Here is a 27,584-nt window from a genome sequence, read left to right as displayed (position 1 = left end):
ACTTGAACTACCTGTGCACTCTTGAAGGTATTTTTAATGTGAACTTTTCTGCTATTCTTTTGATTTACAAAAAATTCAGCCTCGGAAGAGAGCTGAGTTTCTAATAAAACAAATTTCCAAAAATATAAAAAAAGGTTCTCACTCTTGGTTGCTAAATGATGAAAAATGCATACAAAAGAAGCCCACCCTACAACTACTACAATGGACCATCAGTAGTTAATGGTAAAGGACTACAGATGTCTAACAGAAATAATTTTATTTACTTACTGTGTGTGCAGCAGCTGACAGTGGAGTTCTTTGCACTGGAGTTCTTTTATTGCTACGGTTGTCCCAAAGCACAATTTGGCCAGAATATGTACCACCAACAACCAGATTTGGATGAAATTTTGCAAATGTAGCAGACATCACAGCTGACTGTAAATAAGCAAGAGTTTTATACTTAAGGTTCAAATGGAAGAAGCCTGACAAGACATTAAAATAAAGCTATTATCCAAAACATTTCCCTCTTTACTATAAGGGATTAGAAATTATTAAAATAAATTGTTTAAGATTTTCATTTTGTTTCAGAAATATAAAAATATATCTTTGGAATTTTTTTGCTAAAAAGTCAAATGAAATGATGTTTCATATAAATATGTTTAAGCAATTATCAAAGAAAGCAAGAAATTATTTCATTTGATTATAGTATTAAATCAAAACATAACCAGCCTTACATTGGTCTCTGACAGTAATCTGACAGCAGAGTATATGCTAATCTTGATTCACTTAAGTGTTTTTGTAAAATTATACCATTGTTAAAATACTATATAACTTATACAACCAGAAAGGCTTGCAAATTCTAACCTTCCATTAAACCCACTTTAAAAATCGCATCTGTTTTCTACTGCACACATATGTTTCAACTTAAAACTATCTAGTTCCAACTCCTCAGGCCATGTATAAGTAATTCAGTGGGTCAACCATATAACTGTATATTCAGCAAATAAGTTTCTGACAAACTCCCTGTAGAAAAGACATTTTATAAAAGACTTCTTTTATGCAATCACTCACAATAACAGAAAATCACAACTGCAGAGGACTTGAGGTGTGATTAAACATTATAAGAGATGTCAGAAAAGCTACAAAAGGCAGATCATGTTAAACTGAGAACTCTTCAGTTTTCTGTTAACATCTGTTTGCAAATATGGAGTGGTTTAGTAAATGCCAATCCAATGAAATCATTATGTTGACAAGAAAAGAAAAAAGCACTTGTCTAAATTCATTAATGAAATCTTCAACTTGGGAGAGACTGTTCAAACCACCTTACCTGGCAGTGAAATACATACTCTGGGGTTGTCTTTTTATATTTCATATTCCAAACAAGGGCCACACCGTCAGGCTCGTGAGGGGCATCTTCATTGTTATTATAGGAAGCCACAAGTAACTCTGGGTACTGTTCATATGAAAAAGAAATGCTAAGCATAAATAAGAGCTACTGATGTTCCTAGTTACTCAACTGTCTTTATCAAATTATTCTGAAAATGCAAATATCTGATACTTCACCAAGAAAGAGATCTCTAGAGTTATGCTCATTGGAATGCTAGTACATTTTAAATTAGTTCAGCTGGTTATTTAAAATTTTTAATGTGTTTAAAATTTATCCGAAACAACTGAAATTAGTAAAGCTGGGGTATGGATTAAATAAAATCCTGAATTTTAAATAGAAATAATATTTCAATCCTTTCTTCCAAAGTATATAAGACAAAATGAATTTGGTAACATTATAACTACCCTCCATTATATACTGACCTAATTACAAACAATTCCCATTATTAAAAAGTACTTGCAAATTATAATTTAAAAATGAGTTAATAAAAGCTAATTTTGTTATATTTTACCCAATATATATTTTGTTATATTTTACCTGAGATGACCAATCCAAACAACTAACAACACGATGCTTTGACCAACGTTCATCAAAAAATTGTCGATTTAATGATAGTTTAGCTCCCGCTTGAATTTCTCTACAGAAAAAGACCAACCCCCCCAAAAAGATGATGTTATAATTATATCACTCTTAATCTTAAAGTAATTTAACAATGCTGAAGCCATCATTTTAGCAATTAAACACTACCCTTCTTTGTCTTCCAAATCTCTTCCACTGTAGTCAAAGAAGATGTTAATCTGTTCAGAAAGAGCTCTTTCTACAATTCTTGTAGAATGGTCAAAGAAACTTAAAAATTCTTCAGAGTGCAAGATTTGCTGTTTTTCTTCTTCAGTGAGCTCATGAGGGGGAGCTGGAAAACAAATGATTTTTCTCAAGTCTGATTATATGTCAGTTAAATCATGCCATTTCACAATCATAGTTTGGGTTAATGAATGCCACACTTTTTTTTAACCAAATTCACCTTGATTGACAGTATTTTATTTGACTTTAATACATAAATAATAAAATAAATCTCAATAGGAATCAACAAATTTTTTAAGGTTAAGTTTTTTAAGATACCTTTACTATCATTTTCTTCATTTTTCTTTAAAATTTTCTCTTCTTCGGGTTCAATAGGTGGTTTAGGAGCTACAACATCATCTTCTTCCTCTTCATCTGAAAAATAAGACCAATAAAACAAAAATAACTTTTATGAAAATAGCTGATAGATTTACAGATAATATTTCTGAAGGTATCACAACTCGCCAGATAAATGCAAAAGTAAACCACCATTAGACAGAACAAGTACAAATAATATGAATTTTATCAACAGTCTTAAAAAAATTAAGTGAAACCTACTGGTTAAATGTTTACACATACCCATGTGGTACTTTATCAACAGCCATACAAATCCTGTAGCTACACAACTGAAATAAGATAGATAAGCATTTGGGTAGATTTTCTCATGGACATCTCTAAAAGCTTGCACGCATTTATCATTCAGGACAGAATAACATGCAACTCCTGCATAGTTTTATGTAGCATCTGACACATTAATGCTGTTAGAATGAAGAAAATCAAATGTCTAAAAAATAGCCTACAGAGCTGGCTGCTTACTTGTGATCCCAAATCATCAGTGTCTAATGGGTCTTCATATGGCATAAAGATGGCTTACATTAACACTTAGGTTGCTATTTGAGAGGCAAATTTTAAAGATAATAGCTATGAGACCACATTTTCTATTCTGTCATTTTAAATGCAAGTCTCATTATCTACGGTTATAAGATGTAGCAATACGCACTTAAAATTATGTTTCCTAAATTTGGATAATGATATTGATACAATATACAGTGTTTATAACTTACTATATTACTAAATCTCCTCTTATATCCCCAAGCCACGAAGTAACTTAAATCATTTATTTGAAAATGTTATAGAACAGACAACCCTCCTTATCCTGAAGTGAATGTTGAGGAAGAAAATACTTATTTGTATTGCCTCAACAGATGTGTCATTTGTCTACAAGGAAATAGCAGCAGGCGTCTGCAGCAGAGTACATCTCAAGTAATGAGAGCCTATTCAATAAGGGGACTTTACTTGTTCGTTAGTCATTTCCCTGACCCATGTTCAAAATGATCCAAAACACACACATATACAGCATACACAAAAGATTGGTCAAGGATGGGAACCAGCTGCCAAGTCACAGTCCCAGCAGCCAGGCCAGCTGACTAGATAGCAACAACCAGATGGCACTGCTGGGATTGTGTCTTTCTGCTACAAGGTGGCAATGGGATGGCATAACATTCTTCTGCTTGACTGCTTCCAATCCTGTCTCTCCCCAATGTCGAGCCTGTGCAATTACCCTAACTCCAGGAGGCCTACAGACAAGCCTTTACCCTGCAAACAAAATGCAGCTTGTGGGCCACACCAGCTGCCAAACCACACACATAGTGTTAGGTTTAGAGAGCTATGGAAATCTTTCTAAATCTATAGTATAAGCAATGAAAATATAACTGTATCTGTAGGAAAGAAAGCTTTAAATGACACTGTATAATGCCCACAATGATACAACCTCCAACTTAATCAAAATGATAATGACGTATGCCAATCCTACATTACTTGAAATTGAGCGATTTTTACGTTCTGACAAGTTTACAGAACTAGGATAAATGGCACGAATGATTTCAATATATGCTCATACTTTTGAACCAAATGGTGAAGGTTAAAATTTTTCCTTTCAAGGGCCTCAATCAGCCACAAAGGAAAACAGTAATCACTGTCTTTTCAGCCAGCCCAACCGCATTTGTCAGCCCTTTCTCCGTCAATGCAGCCAGAGCAATCAACCTGCCAAACATTCAGAATGGAAAAACAATCTGAAAATACAGGGTATAATGCACCTGCCAGTGAAAATGGCCATTTCAAGAAAAGCTAGTGATCTCAGTGACCCTGCTGAGGAGGCGGTGGTGCAAAGGGGAAAGAACACGTAAAAGAATTCTTAGTGATCGCCACTCTCTTGCACATTGACACTTCCTTACAAAGCATGCCAATTACAGCTTTTGTGCTACTTAAAAAAATGAAAGCTTTTTTGGGCAAAATAATCACACGCAGAAACAGAAAGACAGCACTCTTTTTAGATGAATTCTCATATATAACGAACTACTAATCTGAAAACAGTATAACTGGTAGCAACTCTATACTTTATTATTCAAACATTAGGATGAAATTCTGCCATAAAGTCACCTGCAAGTATAATGTAATAACAAAACTTAATTACATTTAATTTAAAAGCTGACACTGGAATAACATGACATTTACTCAATCAAAAATTCAGTAAGAGAATATACATTTTTTCCCATTTTCTGCTAATAGTATCAGTTATTCTAATCAATTTTATATACTAGTAAGGTTGACTGTACATAAATCCTAAAATCAAAGATAGGGATTTTGAGTCATCATAGACAGGTCATTCTTGAGCACTGTGAATTATAAATTACAGCCTCCTACCCACATCTTATTCCCCTCCCTTAACACTGTTGCATTATATGGCTTCTAAGTACCATTTCCAATGATAGATGTCAAATTCCTGTCATAATGCATATGGTCAGTACTTTAGTGCTAAGTGACCTCATAATCTACATATTTAACAGAAAAGATCTTGTTTAGAGATGCTCTTTTCCTTTTAAAATAAAATGTAGACGAAGCTTGTTCAACAGTGATCTATCTTTGCTACTATATGGCATTTGCCACGCCTATTTATCCACATAAATTATTTTAGTTGTAGCTGAATGATTAACATCAACTATTTAAATGTATGCTCTCAGGATTTCATTTTAGTATGGATGTATATACCTCTCTTTCTACATGAATTAAAAAACAGTTTTAAAACTATGATAGGTACTAAAATCTAAGCTTCATAAAAATGTTTAAGCCAAAGAAAATGTAAGGAAGATAAAAACAAATGATAGTCCTTAAAAACTGCAAAATGTCATATTTTTGTTATAAAATTGGTCTTAAAATAATTATCTACATATCTATACACCAAACGTTTGATGAAAATATGAAATATCAGTAATATCAGATGGGAGAATGTTTCTCTGAAACAAATATACTTCTCAATATGATCTAGGTAATAGTGAATGAAGTACTATCAACATGACCAAAAATAGAGTATTGCAATTCTAAAGATTTCCTAAGCTAGTCCCTATTACCTGATAATCTGCAATTATTTAAAACTGGAAAAGACTGTAACAGAACAGGAAGACTGAAAAATGGGACTGCCATGTCACATCAATTTATTGATGAATATTCATTACAATATGCTAAGTGGTAACTCCATGCTTTCTCTGACAGGGAATCTAAGGTTATAAACGGAGCAGTAAAGACTGCATAAAAGTAGCAGTTACTTTTAAAATGACAAAATCTCTTGTCAATGAATGCTAAAACTAGGTTTAATGAACCATTGAATTTTTACGTTGAGTTAACATCAAAATTGTGATGTATTTTGGTGAGATGGAAAGAAAAGCTGTTCTGTAAATTAAACTGCACCTAGAAATAATACCAAAGAATGAAATTCCAGTTGTCGGAATAATCTGCTACACTGGAGTGTGTTAATCAAGTTAAATCATCTGTGAAATGGGTGGCTTTTGTTAAGCTGAAAGAGTCTGCTGAACAAGTTTTCTCATCTGTATGTCATATTACATTTAAGATACACATAGCTAAAAATAAGCCATAAAAGTACACTTTAAATTGTTTTTAAATATTATGATACAATTAAAAGGTAACAAGCAAGATCTTAGAAAATCCTCACTAACAGACATTGGTATTGGTATTTATGAATCTATCACTTATCATGATTAAGCCAATTCTCAATATGAAATGAAAAGCATATTCCATCCTAGTACATTAATGTTTAGGAAATACACTTGCTGTCTATCAATTCATTACATAGTTACATTAAATCTGGTGTATCCTATTTTAAGATAATTTAATACCTCTGAAAAATTCTTAATTTATAGTCTCATTATTCACGGCATAAAGGAAGCTGCCACTAAGTTCTAAAAATCAGCAAATGTGTCATATAAAAAAATGACTTGATTTACAAAAATTCAATTTATGAAAAAATTCACAAAACATCTTTTATAAAATGAGATTAATAGAGGGAAATGTTTTAATCACTAATTTAAAATATAGGTTAATTTTAATAATTTTCCTTTAATCTTTTCAAAATAATCCTATCTTTTCTGGATCAATGTCATTTTGAATCTCTTCATTTCAATCTGATATAACTTCATCTTCTTATACCTTTCTCTTTAAAATCAAATGCATATTTAAGAGAATCTTACAGTAGGACAAGGCTTCATGAATGTACCATGGAATCCAGTTGCTTGCTTTTTTTTTTTTTTAACCCCTAGAATAAGTCGCAATGTCACTTGGATTTTCCTAATGATTAGAATCTTCAATAAGAGAAAAATATGTAGTTGACTTCTTTATCAAGAAATATCCTGACTACAGAGCTAATGGTAATTTTGAAGACAATTTTTTTTTAAATAAGAGAAATACTTTATACCATTTCTTGATTTTAACACAATTTGTCTCTCTACATAGTCTTTTTTCATATAGTTCAGATTTTATTTTGGCATTATGGCATCATCTAGATAGATCCTTTTATCTGTGATCTCTTACCAAATATTTTATATATATACATCATTTTTTTGCACGGGCAGGCACCAGAAACCAAACCTGGGTCTCTAGCATGGCAGGCGAGAACGCTGCCACTGACCACCGTAGCCTAGTCAAATATTTTACTTTTTGAGGCTATAGTTTTCAGATATGTTCACTAAAATCTTTCAATCAAGGGTAAGAGGAAATGCTTCAATTTTCAATTATATTCATATTGTAACAGATTCTCTGAGGGTTAAAACTAATTTATTAAAGGTGTTATGAATTTATTCCAGAATAAGCAAAAAAAAAAATCAATTTTAGACAACTGTAATATTAACCAGAAAGTCCAAAATTTAGTCTCTTGGGAAGTATGGATTCCAGAAGATTAGGCAATAAAAGATTAAGAGCTATTTATATATAAGCATTTTCTACATAGTGTAAGTTCTAATCAATATCTATCTGAGGAAAAATATCTACCTATTAAACCAATATGAACAATAACTACAAAACCCCACATGGGCAAGAAAGCGTAAATTGCACCTCACTGGAAATCAAGAGCCAGGTTCTAGTTGCAGCCCTGTGACACTGTGACCTTAGGCTCAGTTTCCTCAGTCGTAAACAAGTCAATTAGATTAAACAGATTTTAGGATTTCTTCCTTCTTTAAAAATGCCATATTTCTAAAAACAGCAACAACAAAAAACACACTGAAGAGGTAGATAAGAAAAAAATGATGCCTTTTTCAAAAGAATTGAAAACTTTTAGGAGCTAAGCGAAGAAAGTAACTTTTCCCGGAATATATTTGTAAGTACCATGCTCCTGCCATGAGAAGCTTTTTACCTGCAGAGAGTGAAATTGACTGAGGTCACATGGTCCTAGTCAATTTCATTCACAGTAGGTGCTTTAAGACAGCAGAACATCTCAGTTCAGAAGTAGTACTACAACTTAGAGAATCAACTTGAAAGCAAGAGGATGGCTAGAATGCGGAAAAGAAAAAAGCAACAGAATAAAAACAACTGTTTCTGAAAGAAAATAGGTTGTCATTAAAAAAAAAAGGTAAGAGTTAAGTCTAAGACCAATTTTTATCTCCAACTCACATTACTTCTGCACTGATTACATTCCCCACCCAAATTTAATTTACTGTCTTGTTACCTTGAATTGTGATTTTGGCAATTTTGTCTCACAGTCAGTTTTGGGACTTGTTACATAATTCTTAAATGGGAACCAATTCAGCTAAGTTTGAGAACCACTACATTAAGCAATGGATAAGCACAAGTACAGTTAGGTACAAAGTGCTTTTTTGTGATTACAAAATCTTAATTTCAGTTTTTTTCTCTACCCTCTTTTTTAAACCTCCAAAAATTGTGAAATAAAACTTAATGCAAGAGCGCTAGACATGAAAATAACTTTAATGAAATAGAAGGGAAATGATATCATTTCAAAAAACAGTTCAAAAGATAAGGATGACCCCATGGTATCAGGATACATTTCTCGTTCTCCTTTATTTATATCCTCCACCTTAACTAAAAGAACCACAAAACTGAAGAAAAGATAATCTAGTACCTTCATATATAGCACATACTCAACAACTTCGCAGAATAAATAACTATTTACTAAATTATGAATTAATAAACATGGACTTTCATTAAATTATCATCTAGATCTAGTCAATATAGCAAAATTTAAAAGGTATTGGTACTTATGCACCACCGACTGATGAACCCACTGGCAAATGGGCTCAGTTCACCCATCTTGTCACATTCACACTCTATCAATAAAAATAAGAAAAATTCTATTTAACATTATGAAGGGGCCAAGTCAGTTATTTGTATACTCTAAGAAAATCACTATAAAACAATATTGAACTGATATGGATAAATCAACAAACAAGCCTGTGCCAGTTTGAAACTATTATTTACTCCAGAAAAGCCATGTTTTAATTCGGATCCAATTTTATGAGGGCAGCCGTTTCTTTTAATCCTGATTCAATACTGTAGGGTGGAAATTTTTTATTAGATTATCTCCACAGAGATGTGTGTACCCAACTGTGGGTGTGACCTTTTGTTTAGATGGAGATGTGGGCCCACCCATTCAGGGTAAGTCTTGACTAGTTTACTGGAGTACTTTAAAAGGGGAAATATTTTTAAGAAACCTTATATGCAGCCACAGACATTTCGAAGAGCAGATGTAGGCGCTTGGAGAACAGTTGCTTCAGATCTGACAGACACAGATGTTTGGAAATACTTGGAATGCCAACAGACAGAGCAGATGCCTAGACATGGGTAGAGCCCAACAGTCATCGCCACGTGCCTTCCTGTGAGATGCTAAGCAAACCAGAACCCAGAGTTGTGTCCCAGAGGAGGTAGAAGCCTATATACAGGCAAAGCACAGCAAATGTCACCATGTGCCTTCCCATGAGATACAGGCAAGCCAAAATCCAGAGCTGTGCCTCAAAAGGAACTAAATGGAGGCCTACATACACTTAGAGAGGAAACCACTGGCATCAGAAGTTGGAAGCAATGAATTGGGAACAAGGACCAGCAAACACCCACATACCTTCCCAGATCAGCCTTTCTTGAGCCAAGGAACCGTTCTCTGGATGTCTTAGTTTGGACTTCCTTATGACCTTAAAACTGTAAACTTGTAACTTATTAAATTCTCTTTTTAGAAGCCATTCCACTTCTGGCATATTGCATTCCAGCAGCTTTAGCAAACTAATACCCAGCCAATCATGTTATCCTTTAATGAAGTGCTGTTTTTCAAACTCCAAGTGTAAACCAATAAACGTAGTATGTGTGGTCAGCATTTTAAAAATATGAATCTCTTGCTGCAGGTTACTGTCATAAAAACATGAAAGTCCCTGTTTTAGAGGCAGCATAAGGGGGAAAGCACACACATAGGAATCAGTCAGACTTGGTCATAGCTACTACCTATATGACCCTTGATAAGTTATCTCTTTTGGCTTCAGCTTCTTCTTGGGTAAATGGAACCAATATTGAACTTTCAGAGGGTTTGGGTTAGAGATTTAAGACCTAAACGCCTCACACTATGTCTAACGTGTAATGTAGCAGACATTCTTGGCTGTTTTAATTTTCAGTTATCAATTTAAACATGAAGTTTAGTGAACTGATAGAGACCAATAACTAAAATAATATACTGAAGAGATTTGGACAGGTTCAGTTTTGTTCACAGCATTCAAAGGGATACAGAGGATACAAAATAGCATATTTGTATCTTTACAGTGTATCCGCAAGGAATTTAAGAAGACTATAAAGGAAAATCCATAATCGTTTCAATTTTGGACCTAAGAGCAAATAAAAATAGAATGTATTATAGTTATATTAAAACCAGGAACCGGGACTAATAATATTGTTTTGCCCAATTTTATCAAAAGTTATACTGAAGCATTAACATTTGAAAATTATCTACTTTCTCAGTATTTACTTCCAGAGTAAAAGCATGCAAATAAACACCCCAAGCAGGCAAAATTACTCTCCTGAATAGGTAAAAACAATTCTTTCATGAAATATTAATTGATTACTTACTATACACCAATATTCAGTCATGGCATTACAGCAATGAAGAAGAAACAGTACCTGTGCTCATGGAAAATGTAGACAAAGAAGCTGAAGTATGATGACACTAAAAAACTTACCTTTAATGATTTCAAACTGAAAAGAACACAGTTTATCTTGTACTTCTGTTATCAGACAAATTATGTTTTAATTATCTTTTAATTACTTGCAAAATAAAAATGGGAAAAAGAATTTTTTGAAAAATGGTAGCCCTGTTATCATGCCAGTTTTATATATTCAAAGTAGCCCCAAAATAATAAGTTGCACATTCACATTTTAAACTTTTCATGCATCTAAAAAACAAGCAATTAAAAACACATTTCGATAGAGGGAGGAGGGCTGGGGACATAAATGAAATCAGAAAGAAAGATAGATGTTAAAGATTGAGATGGTATAATCTAGGAATGCCTAGAGTATATAACAATAGCGAAATGTACAATGTACAAAATTTTAAAAATGTGTTTGCATGAGGAAGAATAAAGGAATGTCATTATTGCAGGGTGCTGAAAATAGATGGTAATTAATATTTTAAAATGTTACCTTATGTGTGAGACTAAAGCAAAAAACATTTATTTGTTACAAAATTTATATTTTGACCAGAGCATTTCCTAATATAACTTATATAGATAGTTTGATTGAACATCATAAGTACTTGGAATCTCAGGTAGGACATGAGATTTTGTTGGTTTGTCCAAATCACACTGATGAATCCCAGAGTGATCTGATCAGTGAGTGGAAAAGTATTTGCAAGCCCCCTTTGGGGAATGGTGAGAGCGAGGAGAAATTCAACTTCCCCAAGTCAAATTCTTGATATTCTCACAAGCAGTGTGGACAACCAAAGCTACAGGCTGAGCCCCCAGTCTTGGGGGTTGTTCATATGAAACTTACCCCCACAAAGGATAGGTCAAGCCTACTTAAAATTTAGGCCTAAGAGTCACCCCCAAGAGAGCCTCTTTTGTTGCTCAGATGTGGCCTCTCCCTCCAGCCAACATGACGAGCAGTCTCACCACCCTCCCCCTCTCTGCATGGGACATGACTCTCAGGGGTATGGACCTTCCTGGCAACGTGGGACAGAGATCCTGGAATGAACTGAGACTCAGCATCAAGGGACTGAGAAAAACCCTAGAATGAGCTGAGAATTAACATCAAGGGATTGAGAGAACCTTCTCGACCAAAAGGGGGAAGAGTGAAATGAGACTAAGTGTCAATGGCTGAGAGATTCCAAACAGAGTCAAGAGGTTATCCTGGAGGTTATTCTTATGCATTAAGTAGATATCACCTTGTTGTTCAAGATGTAGCGGAGAGGCTGGAGGGAACTGCCTGAAAATGTAGAGCTGTGTTCCAGTAGCCATGTTTCTTGATGATGATTGAACAATGACATAGCTTTCACAATGTGATTCTGTGAATGTGAAAACCTTGTGTCTGATGCTCCCTTTATTTACCATATCAACAAAAGAGTAGAACATATGGAATAAAAATAAATAATAGGGGGAATAAATGTTAAAATAAATTTAGTTTGAAATGCTAGCGGTAAATGAAAGCGAGGGGTAAGGGGTATGGTATGTATAACTTTTTTTCTCTATTATTGTTTTATTTCTTTTTCTGTTGTCTTTTTATTTCTTTTTCTAAATCGATGCAAATGTTCTAAGAAATGATGAATATGCAACTATGTGATGATATTAAGAATTACTGATTATATATGTAGAATGGAATGATATCTTATTGTTTTGTTCGTTAATTTTTTTTTTTTTTAAACATTTTTTTATTTTATTATTATTTTTTGTTTGTTTGTTTGTTTGTTTTTTTACATGGGCTGGGGCCGGGAATCGAACCGGGGTCCTCCAGCATGGCAGGCAAGCACTCTTGCCCGCTGAACCACCGCGGCCCGCCCCGTTAATTTTTTTAATAAAAAAACAAACACAAAAAAACACACATTTCAAGCTGGATACATAACCTTATGTGTGTGTGTGTGTACATAATTTTTGAAAAACTACATAGAAAACTGACTGGAAACAAAATATTATGGCTATTGCACAGTGATATCACAGAAATTTTCCTCTTTATACCCTTTCTGCATTTTTTGTATACTATTATAATTTTTGTATACTATTATAATTAGAATTTTTTTTCATGAAAGGCTTCACTTAACAGTGAATATAATTATAGGTATATCATAACAGACATTACCCCAAATAGCTTCAGAACACTTTTCACTTTAAACAACCCAAAATGCACTTCAAAAGTATGATATGGTTTAACTAATTATACAATCCTCAAAATTATCAGATGAAGAATAAAAGCCTATTTTTAAAATGAGTCATTTTGCCTTTATTTTGGCTATTTTGCTCACTTTCTAAGTTAGCATATCTAATAATGTAGCTCCCAAAAGACAGACATTATAATGCTTATCAAATTAATATACTAATAACAATATTTTCTGAAAATTATGGAATCCTGCAGTAATTTAGTATTCTCCATACACACCTCCCTCCCTCTCATCCTTCCTAAGTTGCTTATGTCTCAAATGACTTTATTCTTACTTGCTTCTTTTCCAGTAGGATATTTTATACCTGTGAAGATTATCTTACCAATCAATAGAGCAGCGGGAATGAAGAAAAATGCATCCACAGAAATGAACATTTACATGGATAAAAATTTTACCCTGCTTTCCTAAAATTTTTCAAAATGTAATTGTGTGTGTGTATGCGTATGTATATATGTAGATGTGTGTGTATATATATAATGTCAGTTCCTTTTAGGAACAAGTTAAAAGTGAAAGGAAAAGCTTAAGGTATTTATTTTAGTTTCATCCTTAGTGGCCATAGAAAGGAGGGTTGTTAATAGTGCACGTGATGATCTACTATTAAGTCAAAAAAGGCTGTAAATAATTATAATCCTAGTTTGAGGTATGTACAAGTATGAAAATTTAAAGATCTCTTTGGTAGTAGCTAAGGATTTCAAGGACTTCTACTTTTTGCTTATCTGTATTTTCTGGGATTTCTGCAAAAATATTAATTTTGCTCCTCCTTAGTGAAGAAATTTCTAAATATTTAGTATTAAATATTAGTAGCTGAAAATTTTAAAATAAATTTTAGAACATTTGATAAAGAAAATGTTTATACTTCATTTTCTATAATCAAATAGAAATACATTTTCCTGGCTAATTAAACACATTGTTAAAAGGATCATTTATTATAGGTCCATAATACCTTATCTACAATGTCAAGATATCAACAGTTCTAAAAGCTATAACTCAATTTGGTGATAAACCCTGACATGTGTGGAGGTAAAGGTATTTACAATCCTTATTTATTTCACTTAGTGTGACTATTCATATCTTTCACTGCCAAAAATTAATGCTTAAGACCTTGCTGGTATGTTTACATATGGCCTATATTTTACTACTTTTCTAAAATTTGAAGAATTATGAATTCTAATACATATATGGTCCTAAAGGTTTCAGATGAGACAGTAGACTTATATTAAGTCCCTCTTATATGCCATAAATTTATAGCCTGAATGGCTAAAATAATTACTATTACTTTATGCTTGAACCATTAGCTATTTAATAAGAACAAGAAAACCTCCCCCAATTTAAAAATGGTAACTCTTCTGTTTAAGAACCAAAGAACTCCATGCTCAACATAATGTACTCACAACAATTTCCTACACTGCACACAGACTACAGGCTATTGTAAAATCTATGTGGTACAGTCCTTAGATCATAAAAGAGGAAGTTAATAATTAGGTCTAGATTTATTTATTAGTATGGACAACAAAGATAATGTATCTAGATACAGTATGGTCTACAAAAAAATATGATTTCATTTACTATGGATTGCACTCTTTTGAGGACGAATTATGCTCAATGGACAATGATATTAGTGTTCCAAAACTGAACATTCCTAAACTTCTGCTTTGTAAAAGCAGCACATATCAATGACAAAATGAGGACTGAAAGACATATTTATGTCAACAAAGTTAAAAACCAAACATATAATTTATGTTTTAATGCCTAAAAAAAAGTTTAAAACTTTAAAAAAACAAGACATAAATTCAGAAACTCCACAGCATTAGTTTTATAATGTTTCCCTAAGAAAGTACGCCAAAAAAATAAGAGAGAAAAAAACAAAAAAAGAAAAAAGGAAGGAAGAAAGAGAGAAAGAATACACTTACAAAATACTGGGGCACAATGATAATCATATTAAGGAAAGATATTCATTCACCTTCTTTGGGTTGAGCCATAATTGGAGTCTGAGTTTCCTTTGTGTATGTGACGATCTCTCGGGGAGGAAAGTCAACTTGCGTAATTTTAGCCATTCCAAGTTTAATTGGTCCTCGTCTAAATAAGTGAATACAAATGTTTTTAAAATACAGTGATACATTTTAACTGCACCAAACCATATTATTTTGGAACATTAAGAATTGAACATTCATGTACAGCCAACATTTAATATTGTAATTTAAATCCCTGTTTTATTCAAGAAATTTTAGATGAATAATTGGCTTTATTTTGACAAAAGAATTAGAAGGTAGCAAAAACAAAAGCTTTTCCTGAACCATTCAAGGTGTTTATTTTTCACTTTAACAGGCAAATAATTCAGTTTCTTAGCACAAAGGTGTAGGTGACAATAGAGTAAGAGGACTGGAATTTCAAAGTGGACCACTGACTATGGTTGGTTTTGAGAGGTGTTTTTAGGAGGAATATGATTCTGCACTTTCTGGAAGAGTAGGAAATATAGATATCAGATGAAGTTTAGGTCCCTTAAATAATAGCAAACTGCAGCTTTAAGATTTTTAGGTTTCTGTTGAAGATTTTCTTTCCTATTTCATATATTTTGCAAAAATTGAAAGTTATAATTTAGATTTTAAAGTAAAATATTTAAAGCTATTAAATCTCTAATCTCTGCATGGTCAATATTATCTTTGATTCATATGACATGCTAAAGTACTGATCTATTTACCCCAAGACTAAAGCAACATATCTTCTGAACAGCATAAAACTACAAAGTCACTTCTGTTTTAGTTAAAGAGAGGAAATACATTCTTCTTTGACAGAGGACGGTTGTTGCTGAGGAAAACGGACCAAAAGAAAAAAAATCTCTTTCAAAGATCTGAGGGATCTTTTCTATGTTATTATAATAGATGTTTAAATCCTAAAGTATGGTTTCAAACTCCCAAAGAAGTTCTCAATTATGTTGTCTTAAAAAGGATAGCCAATAAAGACACGGCTAGAACTTCTAGAATATTAAGCAGGATATCTGAGATATACACGTCATTGGTAATAAAAGGTTTGCTCTTTATATAAAACAGCCTTTCCAATTTTGTTCAGTAATTAACTTTAAAATCTTATACAAAAAAAGTGTAATAAAATTAGCATACTGTGAAAGTTCATTTTCTCTAAGGTTCTAAATATGGGCCATAAGAAATTTTTCAATGTATTTTCTACTTTAGGAATATGTTAGCCTTCAAGAAGGAAAAAAAGAGTATAATCAATGAATTAAAGGGGAAATTAAGTATATCTGAATTAACCTATTATTCTAAGAATAAAATTTTGAATAAGAAAATTTATATATTGAATTTTAAGATATAAACCATATAAAAAGTAAATCGTTTAGGTAACTGGGGAAAAAAATGATCAAACCTCAAACACCAGAATGAAGTCACTAATTTGGGTACATTTAGAGTCTAAAAGACAAAAATCATAGAATCAAAACAAATGAAATATTCTAAGAATCAGGGGTAGGAGGGTAGGAAGGGAATATCTCACTTATTCAAAAGTCACTTTTACTGAGAATAAGGAAGTAATACAGAGAAAAAGCCTCAGGGCAGCCAATAAAGAGGCCTTCCAGTTAATGTACTAGAACACACATACACCTTTCTTAAACATCCTTATTAAAGGCTTATTTACTATTATATTAGACATAATTCCAATAGGTATAGTCACATGTTAGAGGCTGCAAATCATCAGGGGAAAAGAGCTGAGTCGGGCATAATGGCAGCAGCAAACATTTATAATTTGTATTGGAGTGTAGAATAAATGAACAAAAAAATAACTAAGTGGCAATCTGGAGTCATAGTGTAGAGACCAACAGCTCTACACCTCTCAAAACCTTTGAAATTATCAAGTGAATTTTAATACAGGAAAACATTAATGTTCACATTAAGTAACCCCAAAAATGTCCATGTAGAATATATATTAGAAAAAGCCTGGGGAGTTTGTAATATATCTTAGAAAAACTCACATTAAAAAAAAAATAGAAATAATAAAAGGGATTTGGGCACTTAAATGGGTGGTGGTCTTCAGGTTCCTAGAAAACCACTTATCTTAGGATACTTCTTTTACTAATGATATAGGACAAATGAGGTGTCACAGTAAAATAATTCTTTTCCTAACTAAACACTGCATATTAGAAGCTTAAGCAAAATAATATTAGGACAGTTACACAAAGAATCAAATTAACTACAAAAGAGGGAAGGTAATAAATCTATTCAATACCCCAAATCGGAATCTGAGTGAAGCTGAAGAACTGATGGATCTGTATCCCAATGCAGCGTCCTAAATGGTTGCAGGACAACCATGAAGCATTAGCAAAAAAGGCCATAAGTTAGTCAAGCAAATACATTCTATGAATAACTAAAACTAAAGTACTGTTCACAATTAAAAACCACATGTTCTGGTTAGTAAGAAAAAACAAAACAGGTATCATTCAATGTTCTAGTACATGCAATAAGCATAACATAGTTAAAGAGGCAAACATACAACCCAAAATAGTCTAAAAGACTTAGTATTTTCATTTCCAGATTATGAGAAACTAATATTGCATAAGAATGTATAAGAACAGCTAAAGCAGCCAACATCCCATATAATACATACTTATGCACAATAAACTAGTTTATAAAATAGATAAAAGCTTTAAGGTTCCTAATGAAAAAAAACATTAGTTAAAAAAAAAACTTAGTTAACATATTGTAATCTTGCCTAAAGCATTTAATACGTGCAGGAAATTGTCATATTGGTAAAGGAAATGAATCAGCACATAAGCCTTTTGGTATGAAAACCAAAGGCTATTCCACAGGGATACAAAATGGCTAAAGTTCCTAAAATGTGACCCTTCTATAATTTATGGGTTAAGCATTGCCTTGGGCTTACATGTCATCTGCTTTAGAAAACAACTAAAGATTTTTGTCTCTAGGAAACAATAGATTTTTCCCTGGAATAAAGTTTTATGTTTAAAGGATTTACTCTATCTTATATTCTCTTGGAGAATATTAATCCTAAATATATTATCAGTGTTTAGCCTTGCCTATTGGGTAAACAACTTAAATAGGGTTTTCTCCACTTAAGCCAAATCTAAATCACTAGGTCAAAAGGTACTTTATTACTTTAGAAATCTTGTAGGTTAACAACATAAAAGACAATTATATATAGTACTATATAATGCTTACAGTCCCTGTAAAAAAGTTAAGCAAAGTACATTTAGTGCTACTATTTTTGTTAAACATACTTGTTTCTTGTTTACAGAAGATAAATAACGCACAACTAACACTGTTACAAATTTTAATACAAATTATTTCTCTATTTTACTTGCCTATACAATTAATCAGTAAACAATTAGAGGACTTGAACTAGAGAAATCCCTCATTTTAAAAGTATAAAGAAAGGGCCACGGTGGCTCACAGGCAAGAATGCTCGACTGCCATGCCAGAGGACCCAGGTTCAATTCCTGGTGCCTCCTGCCCATGTAAAAAAAAAAAAGTATAAAGAAAGATCTTGGAAACTATGCAGGAACTGTGTATATGCAAGGAAAGAAGAGGCCATAGTAAAGGTCTACTTTGCACTAAGCAATGACTGCAGCAAACTTAGGCTTCGTTAAACCAGAAAGGATTCTGTGAGATGATCACAAGGAATGTTCTATCCACAGCGTTTACATTATATGAGAGCCCTAACTGTTAGCAATCATATAAGGCTCCTTGTTGAAGATGTCATTTTAGTGTAAAATCAAGTAAGACTGTTACTTCAAAATACAGCCAGTACTGAAAAGCATTGCAGAATAAATGTGATTGCAATTATTAAAGGTATCTGCAGTCACAGAAAGTAAAATTCCAATTTAATCTAAAAGTATGAGAAATATGCTGATCTGATCAAGAATGGATAAAATGAATAGGGGGCATGGACTATCTAAATAATAATCGTCACCTAAATTTGAGAGATGTCAGAAAGGGGCTGAGAAAGTGAATTAATGAAATACAACTTTGTAATTGGCAAGGCTAATGAAATATCATTTCTCAAGATCTTTTTATATTTATTCATCAATTACCACTCATCTCAATGAAATCCTCAGCATTTAGAAATAATGATTCAGACATGTTTAGATATCATATTTGATAAATCTAATTAATCTTTTCCTACTTCCCAAGTGTATTAATCCAAGAATGTCTTAACCAACTAATGGAGTTCAATATACAATTTTGTACATCTCACTCATATTCATGAGTTTTCATGTGATATTTCTTATTCTTTACATTCTTTCACTATCATCAAACTCACTTAATTCAAGTTCATTGTTTCATTCTCAAACTTCAGAGCTCATGTATTTAGAAATGTTATTATATTACTGCTATTATCACCATGAACAATATTAACACTCTCTCTACTATGAAATCTGGAAATGCTTTAATGGAATATATATTTTTCTATTATTAGGTATGTGTGTGTACACAGAAATGCATGTGTGTCTATATATATATATATATATATATAAATAATGAATACACTCAACCCACTTGAAAATTAAGTGTTTCAAAATGTGTCTGTGCTCTCAAAGGAGACAAACCATGTATTATTACGATTTGAAGGATATAAGGTCACTTCATTTAAATAGAGGATTTTTCTTTCCTGTTAAATATAGGAGAAATTTAAATTTTGTATCCATTCTCTAATGAACAAATATCTCCAAAGATATTAAACTACCTGTATTCTTGTTTTATAATTTATCAATAAAAATTACACAATTTTAAATTTTAAACTAAACACAAGCTTGTACACTATCCTGAAGAGTTTTTCATTAAAATAAAAAAGTATCTTTAAATTAATGATGCAATCACTAGAAGTAAGTTCTAGAAAGGCAAGGGCCATGAACATTTTATCTTCTGTGGTAGCCTACCATATCTAACACAAATTTGGCAACTGAATATGTGCTCTGCACACAAATATTTTTCTTAACAATATTTACTTCCTGCCCTACATTACATATTCCAAAAAGCCTCTAATAATCTAGAGAATGCCATGTAATTCAGGAGAAAGAATTTTAATTTATGTTTAATATGTTACATAGTACTTTTGAAAGTAAACCTGCTGACATTACATTAAAAATATCTTTTACTCCTATTCAAAATCAGAAATGAACACAGTATAGTATGTACATAAAAATAATGTACAACATCAAATAAACTTAATGACTATAATAGGTTTTTTTATTCGGGGAAATATTTTTATTATGGTAATGCTGCAAAAGGGGGAAGCCATTCATCTACAATGCATACTATTTTATAAGGTGATAACATTATTTCTAAAATACAAGTTTTGATTTTTTTTTTAAATGAAAGACATATCATTTTCCTCCAATGAAAGTACTGCTTAAATCTGTAACCATGCCTCTGTGTGCAAATGGTTTTGAAAGGCACACTTCAAATTCAAACTGGTCAGTTTTCTGCCCCTTCCAATTGTTAACCAATAACTTGAGGAGTATTTAGGAACTAATCAAATTATTGAGTTTGAAGATTATCCAGCTCCCTTACCTTTTTTTTAAAAATCTTACTCTCTTTTTGGATACTTATTACTTCTTTCTAACTTCAACTTTTATGCTCAGGCACAAAAAAAGGATAAAATTTCTATCAGTTCATTTTATGACTTACTGAAAGGTAAGTTAAGAAGCTTTGCTGAGAAGCATATTTTATATTTACTGGCCCAAAATAAAGAGTCTGAATCAGCTGCAGATTTTGATTATTGTTTCAGCTGTCAAAAGAAAAAAGTATGATGCTACTAAACAAAGATTTACTACTGTTTTTGTGTGTGTGTGTATCAAAGAGTAATAAGTAATAACACTTTTTCCTAATATAAATCTTCAGAGGAAGCTGAAACCTTGCTGAACTTTTGAAAAACAAGTCCAAATATATGTGCTGAATCCTAAAATGAACCTGAAATACAATTTTACAAGGAAGATGCAAATTCAAGAAAACTTGGCAGTAAGCACTCACCATGTTTCCTCTTGGTCACTATTTATACCCAAAACATTCTCATAATAACCAATAACGAGTTTTGCTTAAACAGAAACATTTTAAAATAAAATAATTTATATAAAATCAGTTAACTATTCAGTACTAAGTTAAACAAAGGGGATAGGTAAAATATTATAATTTCTTACAATTTAAAACAGACAATATCCATAACATTTAGATTTCAAAGTGTTAGACGTAATTAACTCAACACAACTATTTAGAGACCCTCTAAAGTATCAATGGTATCTGGGCTAAATGCATTCTATCATTAAAATATTAAAAGAAAATTACCGTACCTAGATCCTACCGCACCATCTCCAGAGTCTTGACTTCCAGCTTCACTTGGTGTGCTCACGGATTTGGAGGATGGAGACATAGGAGGAGGGACTAAATAGTGAAATAGACAGGTATCCTCTGTTACTACACGGAGAGGTTGCTCAGCTTAATGACGTTTTAAAAGTAATTTGACATGAAATAATTAACAAAAAAGAAAAAAATGGCAAACCAAAACAAAAAAGCAAAAACAAAACAAAAACCACACAAAAATACATGAATGAAAATGAACAGTAGAAAGAAGAAGGAAAAGACAAAGTTAACAATGCATGCTGAAGATTCATGCAATATCTCTGGCAAAATGCATTTGGGCTATATATTAAAATTTTTCTAAAAAAGCAAGATTATGGAAGGATGCATCTTTATTTCAGTCATTACCAAATGGAGGTCCTAATTTTAAAAGGAGAGCATTCCTTCTCCCTTTTCTTCTAACTTTTCATAGTTAAGATCAGCAGGTTATAAGTAGTATTTACAACTGCTGCCAAAATTAAAACTCAAATATGCTTAATTAAACCATTAAACTCTGATATTTATTTTTAAATGCTAATTTTTGTCTAACAACACTTTCAAAAATTAATGTTTAAAATGATTCATTCTGTACCCAACCAAAAAAAGGCTAATTTCGGAAATCTGTGGCAAAAGGAATGGCTCCTTTAAAATGACGATTAGTTTCTAGTAAGTTGGGTGAAAATGCAAACAGGCCATAAAACAACATGCCCTCTAGACATGATGCATAACGTAAAATGATGCATGCAACTTAAGGCAAGATTTATGATAACTTCCTTACCCCAGTATTCAGAAAAAACTGAAGTGTACAGACAAAGATACAGACACCCAAAATATTCTTAATCCCTTCTTATAGAAAAATACATAATTTTCATAGTATGTAAGACAAAGCAAATGCTTTTCCCTAAATTATTAACTTTTAACATTATATAAAAACAGTTGAACGTGCATATTTTATACTACTACATTTTTAAAACTTTTTGATTACCATTGTAGGGAGTACAGGGGGATCATCACTGCCATCTTCTGGTTAAATTTTACTATAAATGTCTCTACTCCCAAGTATGTTTTTAAAATAATTTTTCACCATATATATTGTGCTGAGCTGCAAGCTTTTCTTTAAAAGTCTACTCAAAAGAAAATGAGTTTCTCATTTTACAGGAACTAATCTAAATAAGTATGTATTTAATCAAAAGTTTGCATATTTGGAATTGTCACAGTCATTGAATGTTTATATATGTGTAATAGTGCACATTGTAAAGCACTAAAAACAATGGGTTTGTTAATCTAACAAAATGCACAAATATAACATGATGAATGACCTCTTGAACATAGGTACAAAACTGATCATTCCTATTCTTTCAATGGCAAATTCTACTGATAGCCAATAATAGGATTAAAAGAAAAAAAAAAACATAGCCAGAATGTTTGTTTCTTGAGATACAGTGGTTAATTCTTGCTTAAATTTCTAAGGACTACAAAAACACAATAATGTGTTTCTAATTTTGTGATTAAATCTCTCGAAAAAAAAATTTAAGACCAGATAGGTTCATGCAGTTCACATGTGCTAAGAGCTGTATATATAACTCAAAATAATTAAAACTGGCTTGTAGCTGAAGGAAAAGAATATCAACATTCCCTAATTTCTCTTAGGGTTTATTTTCTCATCTTTTTTGCCCATCTCTTACTGTGAGACTTCCCCTAGTGTAAGGCCTGACTGGGATAGGAATAAAAAGTAATATTTAACAGTAGCTTGCCTTGTATAGCATAAATGAGAATAAGTGTTCATTAAATTAAATTACAGTTAATTACCATAATGTTTTCACATTAAGGATTTTTAAAGAAGAAATTCTGTTTTCTTTAAATTGCATACTTAATTTAATATTTAGGTAAATATTCTTTCCAACTATGTGTGTATAGGTGTGTGTGTGTATCAGAAAGATTGGGGGAAGACAGCAGTAATGTTCCTATCAATATAGTTATTTGTGATGAACTAAAAAATTTCTTTCTACTTTAATATGTTTTTTCACTCTTTCTGGCAGCTTCAAGTATGAATGACTCTATTCAACAACTTCAACAGTATGTTACTTAGTTAAGACAGAATTTTTAAAAAATGTAACCTCAAATTCTTTATGGGACTAGATGACTAGTAATTATACATACATTAAAAATATATATTAACCTAGCCAGTTCTGAAATAAAAATTGTGGAAATAAAAAAATAAATGAATCAAGAGGGCAAAGCTGCCAAATAATCACAGCCAAATACAGGCAAAATAAATCACAATGACTTAAAATCTGTAATAGAATAAAATTTCCATCCTAAAACTCTGTACTTTTTTCTGCCAAGAGGACTCAAAAAGAATTCTAGTTATCACCTGGCCTCCAATTTCACTCTGCAATAACAAATAATGCATGCAACAGAAGAAACAAATCTGGAAAAAGAAAGCTACTATCATTGCAAAAGGAGAAATGAGGCAGGCCACAATGGCTCAGAAGGAAAAGTTCTCGCCTGCCACGCCAGAGACCCAGGTTCGATTCCCGGTGCCTGCCCATGCAAAACAAATAAACACAAACCAACCAGGGGACAAAAAAAAAAAAAAGAAAAAGGAGAAATGTTAACAGAAAAAAAAGCAGTGTTATTTGGTGACTACTTCATTTTAACCCATCATCTAGAAAAATTAAATAATACAGTAATTATACAATAAGGCAGTGCCACTATATTCCCAGACTTCAAAAATGACCCTGAAAATAAACCAAAGTGTGTATTAAGAGAGGCAAAAACAAAACAAAACAGAAAACCTGAGCAACTCATAGCTTTTCAAATCTTAGAAAAGACTAAATTCTGGAATTAATTTTTAAGGTTAGCTTAAGAGTTCAATCAATTAGCTCTGAAAACAGCATTGGTCATTAATAAGTAGTATTTGCCAAGTTGTCACATGTGACTTGCATAGATTACCTTTACTCTATAGTTCTGTATACAAAATAGCCCAGAACAAGATTTTAAATGATACAAAATAAAGGAATTAATATCAACACATGTGAGTATGTGAATAACTTAAACTTCCCAGAAATTTGGAGCAAAGATACCTATTTTCTTTTGTGAGAACCAAGGTAGGCATATGCAGTAAACTGAAAAACAAATCTACAGAGAATTCTTCATATAGAGAAAATAGATTAGTGGTCTTTTGGGGTATTGGGGAGGGGGGAATAGAAGTTGTAGGGGGTAATAGCAAAAGGGTATAGGATTTTTTCTTGAAGTAATAAAAATGTTCTAAAACTGTGGCGAATATACTAAAACCATTGAATTGCTCACTTTAAATGGGAAAATTGTATGGTATGCGGATTACATGTCAATAAAGTTATTTTTTTTTAATTAAAAAATAAATATACAATGACATTCACTGCTCATGTAAATAATACTGAGAAACTGTGACATTAATTCCTTAGGAGGAAAAGCCAACAAAGGTGGCCTTTCCTGCCAGCTCAGACCTTGGCCTTCCAAGGATATAAAATTTACACTGCTGTCTTTTGGCTTGTGAAGAAACAACTAGAATATTTTTAAACCACAAAGGACCTAGAGTGCACTTCATATATCACCCCTTGTTCTCAGAGAAGAAAATAGGCATCTTTGCTCTAAACCTCTTAGTACTTTAAGTTCATTCACATACTCATATGTTAATAATAATTCTTTTGTTTTGTATCACTTAAAGAATTAAGTCTGGGTCAAACACAGAAAACTTACACAGAACTCTCAGGGATGAAAGACGGCAAAGAGCCCAATTATTTTTCAAGTAGAAAAAACCCTTTGCCAAGGAAGAAGGATCTAGAAAAAGATGGCCAAGGAAAGTGAATGTAAGCAGTGGAAGTATTGTGAAAACACCGAAATGGAAAAAGTGAGCTTGTGAGATAACTCCAAATTATGAGGTCTCTTCCAGCTCATCAATCTACGGTATTTAAGTACTCAAAACACAGTCAGGGGTGGGCCATGGTGGCTCAGCAGGTAAGAATGCTTGCCTGCCATGCCCGAGGACCCGGGTTTGATTCCCGGTGCCTGCCCATGTGAAAAAAAAAAAAAAAAGAAAGAAAAAAAAAACCAACACAGTCAGCATCACAACTGTCTTCTTGGTGCCCCCTGGTGGATATAAATGCTCCCAGGTCTGGAATAAAAACACTTAACTATGCATTTTTCATGCCTTACTGTTATCGTCCCTTTCAAAGACATTGTTTTAAACCTTAACACTCTGAAATATTAATTTGTCCCTTTCATATGGCTCCTTCTCCTGATAGAGAAGTTTAGTCACTAATCTTCTCTACATGTTTCATTTCCTTTACTGTCTTCAATGTAATTCAGAGCATCAGACATACAAGGAATTACTACCATCTTTGCTTGCTATCCTTGAAATGCTTTTCCTTTTCCTTTCTTCAAACTTTTATTTATCTGTCCGTTGCAGCTAGCCCACCTTTCCACTAAATCTTGATTTTCCTTCAAAATAATTTTCAAACACCTACTCTTATGAAATCATTCTAGGCAAGCCATATCAGATACTAGAATTCATAAATTCATATCCTAGTTCCTTCCCTTTTATACACCTGTCCCAAAATTTGGAGCTACATATTTAACATTTCTTATGTTCCTAACATCTGAATGTGTATGTTAATATTTGAGTTTTTTCCATTAGATGTTTATTTCTTATAGGGAGTGGTGACCAAATCTCATTCTTTCAATATCAAGGTCCCAAAAGAATGAGTGATGTTAAAAAATGTTGGCCAATTAATTTATGGGTCACAGTATTTTTTAAGTTATTTTAATGATCACTTGCAAATTTTCATGTTTAGAAAAATATATAATTTATGATTTTTATTTCAACAGAAGTTTTCAAAATATGCTATTAATCACAGGTATAAATTTTTAGAATTAATAAAGAGAAATGTTTTATAGAGATCTACTACTTTGACAAAATAAGGCATATTAATTACTATCTACCCTACCTATTATCTAGCAGAATAAGTACATAAAATAATTCATAAAAATTAGCCTAACAAAATAATTTAAGTTAAAGAAAAAACTGGTCTTAAACATTTGGAAGAAGAGAAATTAAACTTACATGCAAAAAATGTTATGGCATTGAAGTACTATAAGGAACCAATATTCCCTTTCATGGAACAATTAATTTTAATAAGGCTAACCTTGAAACAATTTATGGAAAGCATTCAATCTAAAAATCAAATTTAGAAATATTCAAAAGTTGCTAGGAGAGGGAGGGGAAAAATAAAGCTATATTTATTCTGCTTAGCAAACTTCTTTGGTTTCTTCCTAATAAAAGAAAATCCAGATAAATTGATTCTTATCATAGTAATCAATGTACTATGCCTACTGACTGATACAAACTCAGGCTTCAGAGCAAGTGCCAATATCTGTTTTTACTTCTTTATAAGATGATTGAAACAACAGTCATACACAAAAAGATTCACTCTATTTTCTTTTACAGTCATTCTTGTGAATGAACTCCACATTTGGTACAGCATATCTTCAAAGTTTTATCTATCATTGACTTTTATAAGACTGGACACTTAAATTTTAGTAAAAAAAATTAAGCCATGTGTTTAATGAAATGTTCAAATTTCGATTTTCACCATGTACCTTTATATTTCTTTAAAGATTCTGTTGTTTTTATAAAGCAGGATAGCTTTTTATTTGGCTTTACCAAACTAAAGATTGTGGAAAGATATAAAACTTAAATTGTAATATATGGTCCTTGTTCTCAAGGAACTCTGGACAAAAGTAGTCAAATGACTTATAACAAATAAGAAGCTAATGGCAAAGTAAGTTAAGATAGGCTATATCAGCTGTATCTTTTTTCTTGACAAGTTATTCTCAACAGAGTAAAAAAAAGGAAAAAAATTCCATTTAGAAAAAAGTAAGATTGATGTTTAAAATAAATCCTCTTGAGTATTCTAACAGTGTGTTTGTTTATATATTCTACAATTTAAAAACACTTAATGAACACTCAAACAATACCCTAGTGAAAAGATAACAAGTATCCATCCTTGGTCATGACGTAAAATGGTTTTTTTTACTGGGGATTAACATAAGAAAAAAGTTTGATAGCCACTGCTTTCATCTGTATCCTGTATTCTTCAGGCTGAATATTAGATAAATACTGGACATAAATACTGGCTTTTTAGGCACATGTTTAAGGATTGTGAAATGCTTAGCCTAATTCTCTATGGTAGCGTGATCTTTATAAAGCTTTTAACCATTCCATAACAATGGCAGATTTGCTAATAAAAGAAGGAAAGTGATTTAGAAATAAAGAATCTCA

At 32.2% G+C, this 27,584-nt stretch overlaps 1 protein-coding gene across 6 annotated transcripts in view; it reads right to left on the bottom strand.

The window, feature by feature from the left end:
* DYNC1I2 (dynein cytoplasmic 1 intermediate chain 2) overlaps nt 1–27,584 on the bottom strand; it is a 93,996-nt gene that overhangs the window by 28,663 nt on the left and 37,749 nt on the right. For 4 of the 6 annotated variants that reach the window (XM_077154131.1, XM_077154133.1, XM_077154130.1 and 1 more), the window contains exons 4-11: nt 21,217–21,307; nt 17,139–17,198; nt 14,866–14,981; nt 2,486–2,581; nt 2,114–2,276; nt 1,904–2,003; nt 1,307–1,432; nt 268–414 (exon numbers count right to left, since the gene is read on the bottom strand). In XM_077154131.1, the coding sequence (XP_077010246.1) occupies nt 268–414; nt 1,307–1,432; nt 1,904–2,003; nt 2,114–2,276; nt 2,486–2,581; nt 14,866–14,981; nt 17,139–17,198; nt 21,217–21,307 (899 nt within the window). The remainder of the gene's footprint in view (nt 1–267; nt 415–1,306; nt 1,433–1,903; nt 2,004–2,113; nt 2,277–2,485; nt 2,582–14,865; nt 14,982–17,138; nt 17,199–21,216; nt 21,308–27,584) is intronic. The other 2 variants (XM_077154135.1, XM_077154134.1) reach the window with 1 other exon arrangement.

This window comes from Tamandua tetradactyla, chromosome 3, assembly GCF_023851605.1.
Source record: "Tamandua tetradactyla isolate mTamTet1 chromosome 3, mTamTet1.pri, whole genome shotgun sequence".
Taxonomy (NCBI): domain Eukaryota; kingdom Metazoa; phylum Chordata; class Mammalia; order Pilosa; family Myrmecophagidae; genus Tamandua; species Tamandua tetradactyla.
Note: the sequence above shows the minus strand (reverse complement) of the source record. Positions and strands in the feature narration are given on the sequence as shown.